The 14,948-nt window shown below is 40.0% G+C and overlaps 1 protein-coding gene across 1 annotated transcript in view; it reads right to left on the reverse strand.

The window, feature by feature from the left end:
- The window catches only part of EGF (epidermal growth factor), a 54,895-nt gene that overhangs the window by 6,484 nt on the left and 33,463 nt on the right, over positions 1-14,948 (reverse strand). Inside the window, exons 15-22 of the mRNA XM_062493762.1 lie at positions 11,608-11,775; positions 10,735-10,884; positions 10,135-10,281; positions 9,382-9,498; positions 8,206-8,331; positions 5,937-6,056; positions 3,901-4,051; positions 1,170-1,337 (exon numbers count right to left, since the gene is read on the reverse strand). Of these exons, the coding sequence (XP_062349746.1) occupies positions 1,170-1,337; positions 3,901-4,051; positions 5,937-6,056; positions 8,206-8,331; positions 9,382-9,498; positions 10,135-10,281; positions 10,735-10,884; positions 11,608-11,775 (1,147 nt within the window). The remainder of the gene's footprint in view (positions 1-1,169; positions 1,338-3,900; positions 4,052-5,936; positions 6,057-8,205; positions 8,332-9,381; positions 9,499-10,134; positions 10,282-10,734; positions 10,885-11,607; positions 11,776-14,948) is intronic.

Raw genomic sequence — 14,948 nt, forward strand, 5'->3', positions numbered from 1 at the left:
TTCATACTTTTAAACAAATCATATTCTGTCTATTTTTCATAAGAGAACATGTGAAATATATGAGAAATACAAGAACCTCACAATTTTTCTGTTCTTTATATATCCACCAATTAAAATCTGAACCCCAGGTTATGAGAAAAAAACAGGCTGCATTTAGCTTTAATTCTGGACTCCTATCACTAATTAATAGAAAATAAGAAGTGTTGCAGCTTCCCTATTTTTATGGACTAAATATGCCAAGGTCCATTAAATAAGAATGAAAAATATTAACTTGAATAATTAACTTAATTTATAGCTTAACTTTGTATGTTTGGCAGAGTCTAATTTTAAAATTGACCTAAACCACAAACAAAAACCCTGTGTTTAAATCAGCCTCTGAGAACAGCTGTCTGTCAAGGTCATGGCCAAAAGACTGTAGCTTAAATGCTTAATACTTTCCAGTCTAAGGGACAACAATGACATTTAATTTCACATCAGACTGGCTTCTTAAATAGTGACCATTGGAATTCTTTTTGCCACAAGTAGAATCCCGAATCTGCGCAATTCATTACTGCCATGGGAAATGCCCGGGAGTACTTTTACAACAGATGTGCTTAGACTTACTTCCCTGATTTTACTCTCTCTGCTACCAGGAAAACTGTTTCCATATTCACTGCTGGAAGCATCACTCTGTAAGTTTGCCTTGGGAAGGTTAGTAGGCTGCTTTTCTCAGTGACAAAGAAATTTTCAGGTGGAATTCTACACTGAATGTGGAACAAAAGCCAACTCACTGAATAGCTGGCAGAGAAGAGCTAGCCCCTACCATGACAGTTTCAGACATCTAGAGCTGTGAAGGGAAACCCGGGAAGAAGTAAAGGCCATGCTCCTGAGCTCTAATAAGGTCTGTTCTTCTTCCCTCCAGACGTGTTTGCTCACTAATACCAACGGGAGTTCTGCAGGCAAGGGACATGCCAGAACTTTCTGTATTATTCACAGACCCAGATAATGAAAAGCAGGAGAATAGGAATTCTTATCAGCTGAGGAGCAGCTCACAGCTCCCAGCCGCAAGGCCTGAGTGAAAGCAGCCGCAGCGCACACAGACACAGACACAGACACGCAGACACAGACAGACAGACAGACAGACAGCCAGCCAGCCACAGACACACAGACAGCCCGAGTGCCAGCGGTACCTGTGGCAGTAGGCAGCCAGGCCGCCCACCAGCAGGGCCAGCAGGGCCAGCCCCGCGGCGCAGGCCGTCATGGCGATGCTCCGCACCTTGGCCCGCCCGGAGCGCTGCTGCTCCCACCACTCCAGGTCGCTGAACTGGCAGCGCTCCCCCACGTACCCCGTCACACAGCTGCCAAGGAAAGAGGGCACACGCTGCAGCGGGGACAGGGCACAGCCCCAGACCACCACTGCGGTCACCTGCGCCTTGTGCGCCTTGACTCACCATCCATCATCACTGCAGAAACATCTGGTTGAGTTTAGCACTTGGGAGGACAAAATTATTTTAAAGGAACGCTGTTGAAACCTGTAGAACCCAGTATTAAAAGTATTTTTTCTTTTTTTTTTCCTTTTTTTTTTTTGTTTTTTGTTTGGTTGGTTGGTTGGTTGGTTTTGGTATTGTTTTTTACTGGTATTGAATCACCTATAGAATTATACAGAGAGGTTGTCATTACCAGATTCCTATGGGTAAAAAGTAGAAAAATTTTTTTTCTTAAATCCTGCTGTGTAATTAGCGTTTCCCTAGGATTTTCCATTTAACTTCTTTCAGCACCAAGCTTCCCTTTTTTGAAAATAGGCAGTATAGGACTGACTTGTATTTTGAGAGTGGCTTGATTAAGAGAATCAAACTTTAATCTGAATCTTTACTTTAAAGATGAATGAAAGTGTTTAAAAAATCCCATGCATCAGATTTAGAAATATCTTCAAGACTTACTTTTAATATAAGCTTCTTCTGTAGGCAATTTTTATTTGTTTGTTGCTTTTACCATTGTAAAATCCAACATAGAAATATCCTATCAATGCATGAAACCCTCAAATCAAAATAACTAGAAAATGAAAAATACATTAATAGTAACACCAGCCTAGTTTTACTATGCAAGGCAAGACACATAAATAATAAATGAAACATCTACTCAATGAATAACAATCCCTCAGCAATGTAGGTTCGACTCATCACAATTCCAATTGGTCTAATTGTACTCAAGTCCAAGAGCTACTCAAATGAGTAAAAGAAGCAGGATTTGACCTGCAGCAGCTTTACCTAATGTCATGAGAACGTTATATCAGCATTCATTATTAAGTCAGGCACAAGCACTCTCATTCTGTTACAATTTAGAATGCATGTGTGTTGGAAGGCAGGAAAAAAAGCTAATGTTTTAATGTTAAATTACAGTGAATTTCAAGCATGCTGGCAGGTCTACTTTCTAGTGTAAGATCTTTTATTAATTAAAATACAAATCACATTTGGGATGTGATTTTTGCTGGATAACATTTTTTCATTCCTTCCCTTTGGTAGTTACTCCATTAGAGCCTACATGAATTAATGCTGCCATCTAGTGAGGATTCAGCAGGGACAGAATCCAGCAACGCCCAAACATAAACCCCCAACAGCTTGGCTAAGCATGGTTGCTCTTAAATTTTTTAACTGCTACCCCTTCCAAAAATGAAAAATATGTACCTTTGAATTCTCATATGCAGTAACACCTAACAAATAAAGGGGGAAAAAAGTGATCCAATTTGAAATTTCTGCAGGTTTAGACTCCTCAATTTTAAGAGAAGAAACTTCTGATGTGAAAATCGATAGTTTACTATGCCACTAGAAGTTACACTAAAAATTTAAAATAAGTGCCAGATATGGCTATGAGTCTTTCTCCCGTAATGTCTTTTCCCAAGCTTTTGCTGGGCTCAAAAAATCCACAGCACAAAGCATTGACTTCGTTCCCATATATGTACATGAGACATATTCCTTTTATATTCTTACAGGTACAAAAGCCTGTAGGCAGGGGAGACCACTCATATTTCAAAACAGGAAAGCCTGAGACACAGGGAGAGATTTATCTACCCTGGAACAGCATCCACCCCCTGTGCAGGTCCTCACTTACCCCCTTTGATCCCGGGGGAGGAGGCAGGCATTGGATTTGTCCCATTGTAAAGATTTTATGCTTGATTTTGAAGAATGATTCTGAGCACATCTTAAAATATAATCAGGTTACACACTGAAATGCCAGCATTTTATGTTTTGGAGAAATTATTACCCCATGGGACTAGGTCGTCACATTGACCAAGCTAAGGCTGACTTCTGGAGAGATGAGATTCTCCTTGCTTTTATCAGTACCTGCATTTGGGGAACCCAGAATTAGGCTTCACAAAAATATTGACAGTGTTAAAAATACTGTCAGGGAAGTAGGTCTCATGGCAGCTCTCCCTGTTTTTAAGAGGGAGAGTCTCTAAAACTCTTTTCAGCCTTTCTGTATTGGAAGATGCGGACACCAGAAGATTGCTCACTGGCCCCAGTCAGAGAAGAAAAGACCGAGGTGCCCTCTTCTATCCCAGTGAATGCTGCACATGAACAGCAAGGCCAACAGTGAGGTGCAAGTCAGCATTACATGTACAGGAGAGAGAGCAAGCACCTCTTTCAAGTCATTTAACTTACCTCCCAAATCCAAAGTAAAGAATCAAGTGCTTAGGGAACAAATCCAATCCTACTATTAATTGCAATAAGTGTGAAAGGAGTGGCCATGTACTGAAAACTACAATCATCGCTCCTCGTAGAAAAGAGATTGGAATGGTATATGAGTGACATGAATGATGAACAGATCATTCCTGGACAAACTCTTCTCTGCCTGCAGTTAACTGAGGGTAACATTCCAAGGGTGCCACTCTTCAGCAGAGAAAACATAAATTTCTGTACTTACTTGCAGGCATAGTCTTGTAGATCAGAAACATAATTGCACACTCCACCATGGAGGCAGTATGACTCATACGAAGGAGGACATCCTATAATATCACCTTGCACAGCATTGGTAGTGTATTCATTGCTGACCACAGTTGGGGGAACAGCAGATTCTGAAATAGAGGGTTTCACAAGGACATCTCAAATTTTGGCCTCATTGGCAACATAACCTTATGAGAGAGTTCCAGAACTTCGAGGTACTAAACGAGGCAAAAATATCCAATTTCTATAAAATATTTGTGTTTTACCTATTTTCTTATATTGTTATTAAATTCAGGGAAGCAGAGATTTAGATCAAATTACTAAATATGTTTGATTTTAGATTAATAGTGAAAGACCTACAGTAACTGACTGAGTTGTGTGGGTTTAGATGTGTTAGCCTAGCTCTGAAGAAAAACTGCACCAACTGTACACGTGCTTAATCTGAAATTATTTTTGCAACTTATGCAGTTCTGACATATGGTAAATCTTTACCATGCATAAATTACCAGAGTGAGAGGTAGAGATGAAGGGTGACTGTATTTCATGCACTTGGATCTCAGACTCAGAAGCTTTCACAAACAACTTGTCATTCTTATGCAGATGGTTTCTACTCTGCTGCCATGCAGTCAATTGCACCTGTGTGTGGTGGCAGATCACATTTTTTATTGTTTCAGGCTAGCTCAGGTACAGATAACAGCACCACTGGGGGAGCATGAAGCCCTATGGTTCTGCCAAAGGGTTCTGCAGCCTGCTCTGAATCACACCTGCTGCCACCTACACACCTATCCAAACCAGCTAGTTTTAAAAGTAACACATGACAAAGAATTCCCAGCTGTATGGATTAGCAGAGATGCCTAATCATTCTCATACAACTATGGGGTCTGTTCTATGACTCACACCAGTTTTGTTGCAACATGACCTTCAATGACATTTGGGTTTTAAAATTTCATTTGCAGGAGAGCTGCCACGGCAAAGAGGCTGAATGGAAAGGAATGAGAGATTATAGTGAACGCCAGGTGTGCATGCATTCAGCAAAGAAAATTTCATCCTGCTAAAAGAGCTCATTAGGCAAGAACTAAAACAGTGTGTTAGCATCTATAAAGACATAGGATCAGACTGACAGATGAGGGACCTAGGAAACATTACTTCCAAGTCATGCATCATTTAAAATAATAATTTCCTGAGTGACACCTGAAACTACTGAAAGATTAAGTGACTGAAATGGGAATGGGAATCCTGATAGGTGTTCTATTTAAGAAAGCACATAAATACTATAAATTTAAACAACAATTTCCTTGTTTTTCTGAAGAAACAGATCTGTGACAATCTGACACAATATCCCTCCATCATCAGAAAGTCACTCAATCTGGAGTAAAATTCACCATGACCAAGAGGGCTGACACAGAATAAAAGAATGAGTCACTCTCATTTTCAGAGAATGCTGCTACCACATTGAGGCACTAAAATGAGGGTCAGATACTCACTAGTGCTGAACCTTCCGCAGTTCCCTTCAGTAAATTGGTAATCAGATTTGCTAAGGAGTTTCAGAGCCCTTTTGAACAATTAGTGACTGGAACTGAAAGACAAGCTTATATTGAAGAATCAAAGGGCACTGAAATCATGTGCATTTCCTGTACTAGGAAATATTTCTGTTACTCTGCAGAAGACACAGGGAGTTTGAAAAATGGCACAGACTGAAATTACCCTCAAAAAATGTTACTTCCAAGGAGCATTTACTTCTGCTGTTGATTGTAAATGACATTTGACAGATTTGTTGTTACATTTATACAGTACAAATTTACATTGAAACTTAATGTAGATATTTCCTAACTAAACTCAGATCTGTTCTCCTCAGTCCACCACAAAAGAGCCTCCTAAAGGCAATGTTAAATGGATCCACAAGCTGGTCAGTATGTCACTACAGGGATCGTCTAGTTTACAGGTATAACAATTTATCCAAGGACACAGCTCTTAATTTAGGGCCACTTCTTTTATTTGCTCACTCCATTTACTCACTGCAACTGATGCCAGTTCCAGCAGCATGATCAGCACACAAGCAAGTGAAGTTTCCTTCTGTATTTGTGCATGTCATGTTCTCTCCACAGGTGTGGGACCCCGTCTTGCACTCATCAATATCTGTCACCCAAACAGTCTGCAGTTAGAAGAATGAAATGCCTCAGAGCATTAGTTAAAAGGGCAGCAATTGCAGCACTGCACTCCCCAGGCAGTGGGGAAAAACACCAAAGACCTCTCCCTCTTCAAATATGCCTTCATGGAAAGCCTAATGGAAAAGCAACCAGCATACTTTCTCTAGAAGGAGCATGCTGTGCTGCTGCAGAAACTCTCCACAGGGAAAAGGAGGGAAAGGCTTCCCCGTGAAATGTAACAAGTACAGCAGAGTTGAAAAGAAGGCTTATTGGTACCAGCTGTATTCTCCTGGCCTTGCTAGTCATAGCTTGCAGCCTGGATCCATATGTTGGCATTCTTGTAGTTACACATCAGAAGGGTTTGGGAGCAGGGAGCTGCCCACCCCTGTACCACCCACCTAGTTCAGCCTTAACAAAGAAGAAAAGTGTCTAGAAACCTACAGGTTTATTCAGTTTGTGTAAACACTTCAATGAGTGATGCTTTGAATGACTGTGAAGAGGTTCCCTGACTACAAGAATTTCCAGGCTCAGTCCCCATGTTAGGTTCGTATATATCTCTCACCCTCATTCTGCTGCACACCCTCCTGCCTCCACACCTTCTCTGCAAAGCCCATGGCAGCAGCTCCTGCCAGGCTGGCCACCTGCATGTTGCTAAGTGCCGAAGTACTCCCTTCAAAGGTGAAACCTTTGGTTCACATAGCAGAGTTTGGGAGCCTCTGATGTATTTTATGAACTGTGAGCAGAATATATGTGCTGGATCTACTTTGGTGAATCACAGATCTGCTGGTCCAATTTTTTGTGAAATGATTGCTTAAACTGCTGGGAATTTTTCTACAGTAAAATTAACATGACCTGGCTCAAAACAGTATAGAAAATTCAAAGAACTTAAAAAAAATAGGGGGGGGCAGGGAAGACAACTGCTGCAGCATATTTCAAGGAAAGTGATTTCACCAACACAATATGAACTCATCATGTGTTATCACTGGACATATGGTCACATTCCTGGACACTGTGCATGCATGCAGGCACTTACAACTGAAGCACAAAAACAGTTTCTGGTTTTCATAGCACATTTCAAGTCATCGAACACAAAATTAGTTTCAGTTATGTTTATATTTTAGCAATACTGCATCTTGTATAAAATGCTGAGAATCTATTTGCTGTACTTAAAGGCTTCAGGAAGATAATAGACTGTTTTTCAATAGCAGTGGAAGGTACTACATCCTGAACAACTATACCACAGTATAGTGGTAAGACAGTAAGAGCCCAGGGCTGCTTGAGGACTTTCCTTTTAAGTTGTGCTGGCTCAGCAAGAGGACTTTGTCACTTCTGTGTACACCTCCATCTGCACTTCCAAACACCCTCAAAGACAAGAGCTCTGTCTCTGACCTCTGCAGGCAAAAGGCCTTCTCGATTCTTGTGCCTCTGATACTTTCCACATCTACCCATAATAATGATATTGTTCTTAATTTTTCAGTCACCCTAATCAGTGTTGAAGAACTAAGTCCAGTAAAGACTATGTAAGTATTCGTTCAAATTTAATGGGCTTTGAATTAGGCTATAAAGGAAAAAAGGGAAAGAAAAGGACAAAAGAGAAGGCAGGACTCTCATAAAGCTCTGAACAAACTGTGTGCTAGTCAAATACTGGAGAGAAAAAGCTTCCTGTTCATATTTACCACTAAAATGGATTAAGAATTTAAGAGACGTAGGGAATGAACTAAAGACCTGGCATTAGAGCTGGATGGGAAAATCAGTGGGTGTGATTATTAACAAGTCTCTAAATTTACTCAAGTTGTCAGTGTTACACCTTGAACCTCATGCCTATTAAACAGACCTGGAATTATTTGATGAGTATTATGACACACTCAATACCTGCTTTCGTTTATATTCATGGCAACGATTTCCAATAAAGCTCTACTGCTTCACCTCCACTTCCCTCCTCCCCTTCACTCTTCCTCTCTCTCCTTCTATAGCCACTAAAAAGAGTGCAAACACTGAGAGGAGATATTCACTGACAACTACAAGCTTTGCATATTGAATTGCTGAGGTTACCACACTTCAAACAGGGAGGAAGGAATCACAAAGGCAGAAATGCCTCAGCCTTCCAGACAGAGCAGAGCCCTCACACATGCCCATACCATAGCAATGGACTCCATCTCCAGTGTAGCCTTCCAGGCATTTACAGACGTAGCCCCCTTCCGTATTGATACAGTCTGACACGCTTCGATTGCAGTGGTCCGTGTGTACAGCACACTCATCAACATCTGAGAGACAAAACAAGGGGCAGGACACTTGGGTCAGGAAACCATCACATCAATCTGCATCACTGAAACATCTGCACCATGGATCTTGCTCAGACTGTGCTGTCACTTGGCATTTGTGCATGTGAAGCAAATGGGAAGAGAAGGACTTTGTGCTCTTTTTTTGGTACGAAATTTGATGGGGGTGCTCTAAAATCCAAGAGAGTCAGCTGGGTACTATCACCTGGCTATCACAAATATAATTTGCTAATAAAAACCTGTTCAGAGGAAATTATCTGATTCAAAAAATGGCTTTATGCTATAGAATCATAGAATCCAGTAATTTGGAAAAGGCCACTAAGAGCATTTAGAAACTTTATTCTGTGAAAGAACGCATGGGCTTAAAAAAATGAAAAAGTACTGTGGTGAAAAAATGTATGCCTTTTTCAGCTTACAGTTTTTTCCCCTTTCCATTGTAACATAGATTATTCTGATTTTTCATGTTTAGCCACCAAATGTTATTTTCTAACTAATGGTTTCTAACACCTTCCTCTCTTGACCTTTCTGAGAGCAAAACAGTTCTTCCATTTATGATGCAAACAAGTCCAGAAACTTAAAGACCACCCCGAGCAATATTTTGCATGGCTGTTAGAGTCTTTTTCTTGTACTAGAAAGAAACTAGAGCAGCACTTTTGTATAAACATTACGTAAGTAATACTAATTTTGAAGAGATTCCTTATGTCTAAATTATACATTAACTATCATGTCTATGGACTGAGCTTTTATAATTAGTCAATTTTTACAAATAAATACATTATACTTCTATAATCTCTGTTATTGCTTGTTATTATTAATAGGATTAACACTCATGGCTCAAGGGGAAAAATGGCATGTGATAATTAGCCATTTCATCTCACATGCTGTCTGCTCATCATCCTTTTCATACTATTGACCTTTCTTTTATGCCTCACACAGCAGAGCTGACAACATGAAAGGAGATAGATTCTCTTCCTCCCCCCCCCCCCCCCACCAGTCTACAATTTTTCAAAAGTTGCAATAACATTTTTTTATTACCATAGCATGATTTCCCCTTCCTGGTAAATCCTTTCAAACACTGGCACATAGCACCATCTTCCAGTAAAACACACTCTGTATTGACATAACATTCTAGTGCAGCGCAGTCATCTTCATCTATAGCATAAGCAAAACAAACAAACAAACAAAAAAAACCATTAGATGTATTTGGAAATATTGAAGGAGGTAGTGTACATCTATATTACAGAAAAACAAACAACTAAGAAAACCACAACAGTCAAAGTTTGAAACTTAGCTCTCCAGGATTAATAATGACAAGCCAATACAATCACTGCTTCTGTTCTCTTTGTTTTGATGGAGTTGACATGTCATTTAGTATCAGGATTTCTGAATATTTTATTAAAAACCTTTTTCAAAATTTAATGACCTAGTGTCTTCAAAGAGATATAGAATTCAATGGGCTTATTTTAACTTTTTAGAGGAATGCAATATACTTAAATACCTAAGGGAGAGATTTTAACAAGTGTTCCAAGTTAGAAATGTTTTTTCTCTAGACCAGGATAATATTAGCAATTTTTGTTGATATAGCCAAGGAATATAGACACAAACAAAAAACCAGTTCTACCTGGAATAATTGCACAGACATAAATTCTGGTTAGAAGGTTATGAGCATGAATACCATCAGCCTCAACAATGAACCTTTCTTTCTTTAAGGTCTGTGATTTCTTTCTGCTCCATAAACCAGTTCAGAGCCTCAGAGTAAGCATAAGGAAGATATCCATCAGACTCTACCTGATATCATTATTTCAGCCATAAAAAAATTTATTTTCTGCTTTTCCCCATTGTCTGCATCCTTAAAAATCCCAGTGCTCTGTTTGCTCTGGAGTACAGTCTCTTGTGGTGGTATTGGCATTACCTCCTTATGCACAGAGACCCTTTCTGAAAAAGACAAGAAAAAAGTGATATGGACCATTTAAATCTACTGAAATAGCCTTCTGAGTTTCAAATTCTGTTTACTTTCCAATAACCATGGTGGTTTCCTATTAAAATAAGTATCAGTATCCTCCAAGACTAACCTATTTCTGATATCAAATTATTCCTATAAGCACTCACTGGTGAGTTTTCTCAAATACAAAAGAGAAGGAATGTGACTCATGGCTCACAATACTTGTCAGCATTGCACGTATTTTTTTCACTGCTGAAATGCAAAAGGAAAAATTGTTGTGGTCAGACAACATGTCTGTTGTCTTCTTGTCCCAAAGATATTCCAGCATTTTCATTCTTCAGAGAAACTAACATTTCTTATGTTAGAGCAAGGTGAATTTTTCCAGTGCTACCTGTCATGATCCTCAAGGGTTTCAGAGGGTCTTTTTGGGCACTGGAGGACTGTACCTGCCGTTGAATTGGAAGAATCCAGAGCATGACAGGATTTTCCATCTTGAGTTTTTCCAAATCCTGGATGGCACTTGCAGTGGACAATTCCAAAACTGTTTTCACAGATCTGATCACACCCTCCATTCTCATAAAGGCAAGGATTTGTCCCTAATGAAGAAAAGCAGAAAAATTAACAAGCTGCTTCTTCAGTCAATATCTCTGTTTAGACATGCAGAGTTGAAGCAGTTGGGAAAAGAATAAGGACTGACAAAAAGTAGTATTTTCTTTTTTTAATAGAACAACAAATGCATATAGTATAGCATAGATATTATCACCTAGCCCCTGTCAGGAAAAGAGACTAATGTACTCTGTATCTAATGTTCATGCCACATTTTTAAAATTTTATTTCTTTTATTGTTTCTCCTTTAATATTTAGAGTCCTAATATTTCAAGGACATAAGGAATTTGTGATTGCCTTCTCTCAATCCTGGTCTACTGAACTCTTTTCTGCTTACAGGGAGATTGTTCCCAACAGAAAATCAAATTATTTGACCAAAAACTAATAAATCTTACAAAAATCTTTCCCCATGTCATTTGTCATTATTGGTGCGTGTGGGGTGCTAATAGACTAGGACAAATAGGAATTAAAATACCGTGGTAGCCTCATGGCAATTGATCAGCATCTATTCTTGGGCATGAACATAAATCTGTCAGCATTGCAGGGACACATGCCCAGATGATGCTTTCAATAAATGCCAATCTGACTATGAAAGGCTTTTTAAAGAGCCTGTTTCTGAGAAGATAATCTTCTACCCAAGGATATCTATTCTACTGATATCAGTGAGCAAGAGGAGGCTGAAAGGGAATGACTGCTTAATTTTTGCAGTGTACCTGGTTTCGCCAAAGGATGAACTACAACCATTGATGAGGGTCTCAGCATGCTGCCTCGAAGACGTACCCTGTTTTGGCCGGTCTTCTTGTCCACCCTCACTAGTGATGGCCTAGCCCAGTCAGAAAACCACAGGTGGTCCTCAAACACCGCTACAGCAAAAGGGTGGCCTACAATGACATTAGGTTTATCATTTCCACATCTGTTGAACATACAAAATAAACCCTGTAAAAGAAAGCATTTTTTGCATTTAGATCAGCTTCTAACATGGGTCTAGCCATAGCCAGTGCTCCACTTTGATTTCCCATGGAGAGGGAGAAGTGTCTATGGACAATGGACCACAGGCACATGTTTCTTGTGCTCTTAGCAAAGGAGTCTAAGAGCAGTATTTGCTGGCTAAGTACACATGCTTTACTTCTGGTCACTTCCAACCAGATCTAGTTCACAAGATGCTTCTACCTCACACATCACCATTTCTTACGGCAGCATTGGGACCAGCCTTTCAGAACTAGGGTACCTACCACCTCTGCCACTAAGTGGACTGGAAGAGAACTTTTGAGGTACACAGCCCCTTTTGCATTCTTCACATAACGAAGAGGAAAGGAGCTCACAGCATGTGTCAACCTGCATACGCGTCCTGGCACGGGGCAGCCTGGGAGCTGCAGACTGCTGGTAGGGCCCCAAAACCAGGGTGTGGCCTCTGCAGGTGCCAAAAGTACACACAAGTGTAGTGCAGAGGGGCATATAGCCAGCTAACATAAACCACTGGAGGCAATAGGTCATCCATGTAGCTTCTCTTTTTACTGGTGACAACAGGATCCTAAACATCAGCTTCAACCAGGCACCTAACAATTACAGGACTAACAGTAGCTGCAAGAAATTCCACCCCAAGTTCAGAGCACAGGAATTTTTTCTTGATAGCACATTATCTGCATTAGGAAAACTTAGATCCCTGGTTTGACTTCCAGAGATAAGCTCCACAATTCAGAATCCAAAGGACAATTTCATATAAATAATAGCAGACATAAAGATCTTTACAACATGGTTCTGTCACTTTATAATCTCTCATGATAGAAAATTGTCATTGGTCCAAATGGGACTATGCATTTTTCTATACACTCAGAAATCTCCTGCTTTCAAGGCAGCCTTTGGGCAAGCTTTTTGCAGTGGAAGGTAAGAACAGATGCTATTCTTCCATGGTTGTACACCTGGCTTCAGAATGGATGCTTCCTGGCTGAAGCAGGTTTGCTTTGTTGTGGTCCTTAGACCCTCAGTGCCACTGGGCTCTACCACAGCAGTCTGAGCCCCTCTGAAAGGTGTTTTTTAAGCGCATGATTTTTATGATCTGTGCTTTTGCTTCTTGATGTAGACCTCAACTAGGTGATGTTTAATTTCAGTAATGAAATTGGGATCCCAACATGTATTAGCTTAAAAAAATATTCAAATCAAAGGCAAGCAAACAAGAAAACAAAACAACAGATAACCAATGCAGATAAAATTTAGAACCTTAGGGAAGGAGTATGTGTTGGCATATCTTAAATTCACCTCACAAATAAATTGGAGAAACAGGTCCTTTACAAAAAAAAAAAATAATTCTAAGACTCTGTTGGAGTGTTCTTCAGTGTTTTGTTGAAGAGTATATTGTTGGCACCTCACTACCTCCACTGACCAATGCTTAATCACTGATCTTGGTTCTTACCTTTTCTTCCCATTAAATTTGAACAACTAGACCAAGATCTAGATACTGTCCCCACCCAAACATTTCCTCACAATTTTAGGATCTGTAGTTTTCACTATTCACAAACAGCGCCCTGCTTTGACCACCAGTTTATTAACCTCTTATTTTGCAAATACATTAACAATTAAAATGAGAAGCGTAGTATCAGTCAATGGACATAGCAGGAATGGTGCAAGTGCAACCAACTTCATAAACAAAAGGGATGGTTGTGTTCTTTGTTGCCTTGGGCAGGTTATTACAGACTTATATACTTACAGCTGAAAACGGGGTTAGGTGGAAGAGCAGAAATAATTCACCTATTTTGCATGCAGCTCTTCTCAATGAGCTCTCAGTACAGAGGCACTAGAGGGAGCTGGTGCAATAAAAAATTATGTTACAGCAGAATACCTATGAAGAGGTGTCACCTTCCCATTCAGTGTACAGCTGTTCAAGAACAAAAAATGAATTCCAGTCTTCACTAACAGCATTAGCAAATGATCAGGACATGCTTTTCTAAATTCATACCCCTACACGTCTTCCTCTCTTTCACTTCCTTGCATACAGATGCTGACGTCCTTTATTCTCACCTCCAAACAGCCGTATCACTGCTTCTTTCTCATAGCCCATGTTTCCTAGCTCTCCTTCTCTGTTTTCTCCCTGTAAGACCCTGTCTTACTCCTTGCAGAGAAGCAAAATGAAACTTTGATCAAACTTCAATGTCCTCCTTTGCAGATCTGCTGCAAAGATCTTCAAGGTGGAGCATATGGCAGAATATGTGCAGCACAATAAGAGAGAAGGCGGCTGGAAATCCTTTTCTCTCGAGCCTTTTGATGTCTTATAAACTGGGGAACACTGATTCCTCCAGAACCTCACTCCACTCATCTCCAAAGGACAGGGAGGGTGTCTGGCTTCGGTGATGAACACAAGCCTTCCCAGAGCACAGACTACAACAGAGGCTGCTTGATAGAGTAGCCATAAAATGACCCACGGCAGTCATGGTATTGGGCTATGAGTCCTCACTCTGCCCATATTTTGTATGCACGCCTACAAAGTAGTCCCCAGAGAGATCTCATGATCAAAAGGAATTGTCCTCTTCAGAAACTAAGTCACTATATACAAGATTCTTAAACACATGGTTTACTTTAGACATGGTACAACATCGGTTCCTTGTTGCTAACACCTCTGTTCTCTTGCTCCAGAACAACAGAGTTATGTGTCAAGCAGTAGAAACCTTAGCTGTAAAAGCTACCAGCATACTGTAAAATCATTTTTCATTTGGTATTTATTGTGTGTTTAGAATCCTTCTAGTGTTCAACACTGCAGATACAGATTTGCTGCTCAAGGATCTTAATGACCCTGATTAATTCCCTTTCTTCTTACGCCAATATAACTCACTGATGCAATAAACACAGCAAAACCTGAATTAAACTAAGCAGCCATGCATGGGAAAAGCAAACCACATTTTTAACTTTTTTATTATTTTCATTTTTCTATAAAGGCAGAAAAGTTCTCTGCAATGCAAAGTGACTCATTAATAAAAGCAGAGAGTGTTAGAAAGACAAGCTTTTGCTAAAATGAATAAAAGTTAGTTGTGTAACAGAATGAGGAACTTAAATGCTGTCATTA

The sequence above is a fragment of the Cinclus cinclus genome, chromosome 5 (assembly GCF_963662255.1).
Source record: "Cinclus cinclus chromosome 5, bCinCin1.1, whole genome shotgun sequence".
NCBI classification, from domain to species: Eukaryota; Metazoa; Chordata; class Aves; order Passeriformes; family Cinclidae; genus Cinclus; species Cinclus cinclus.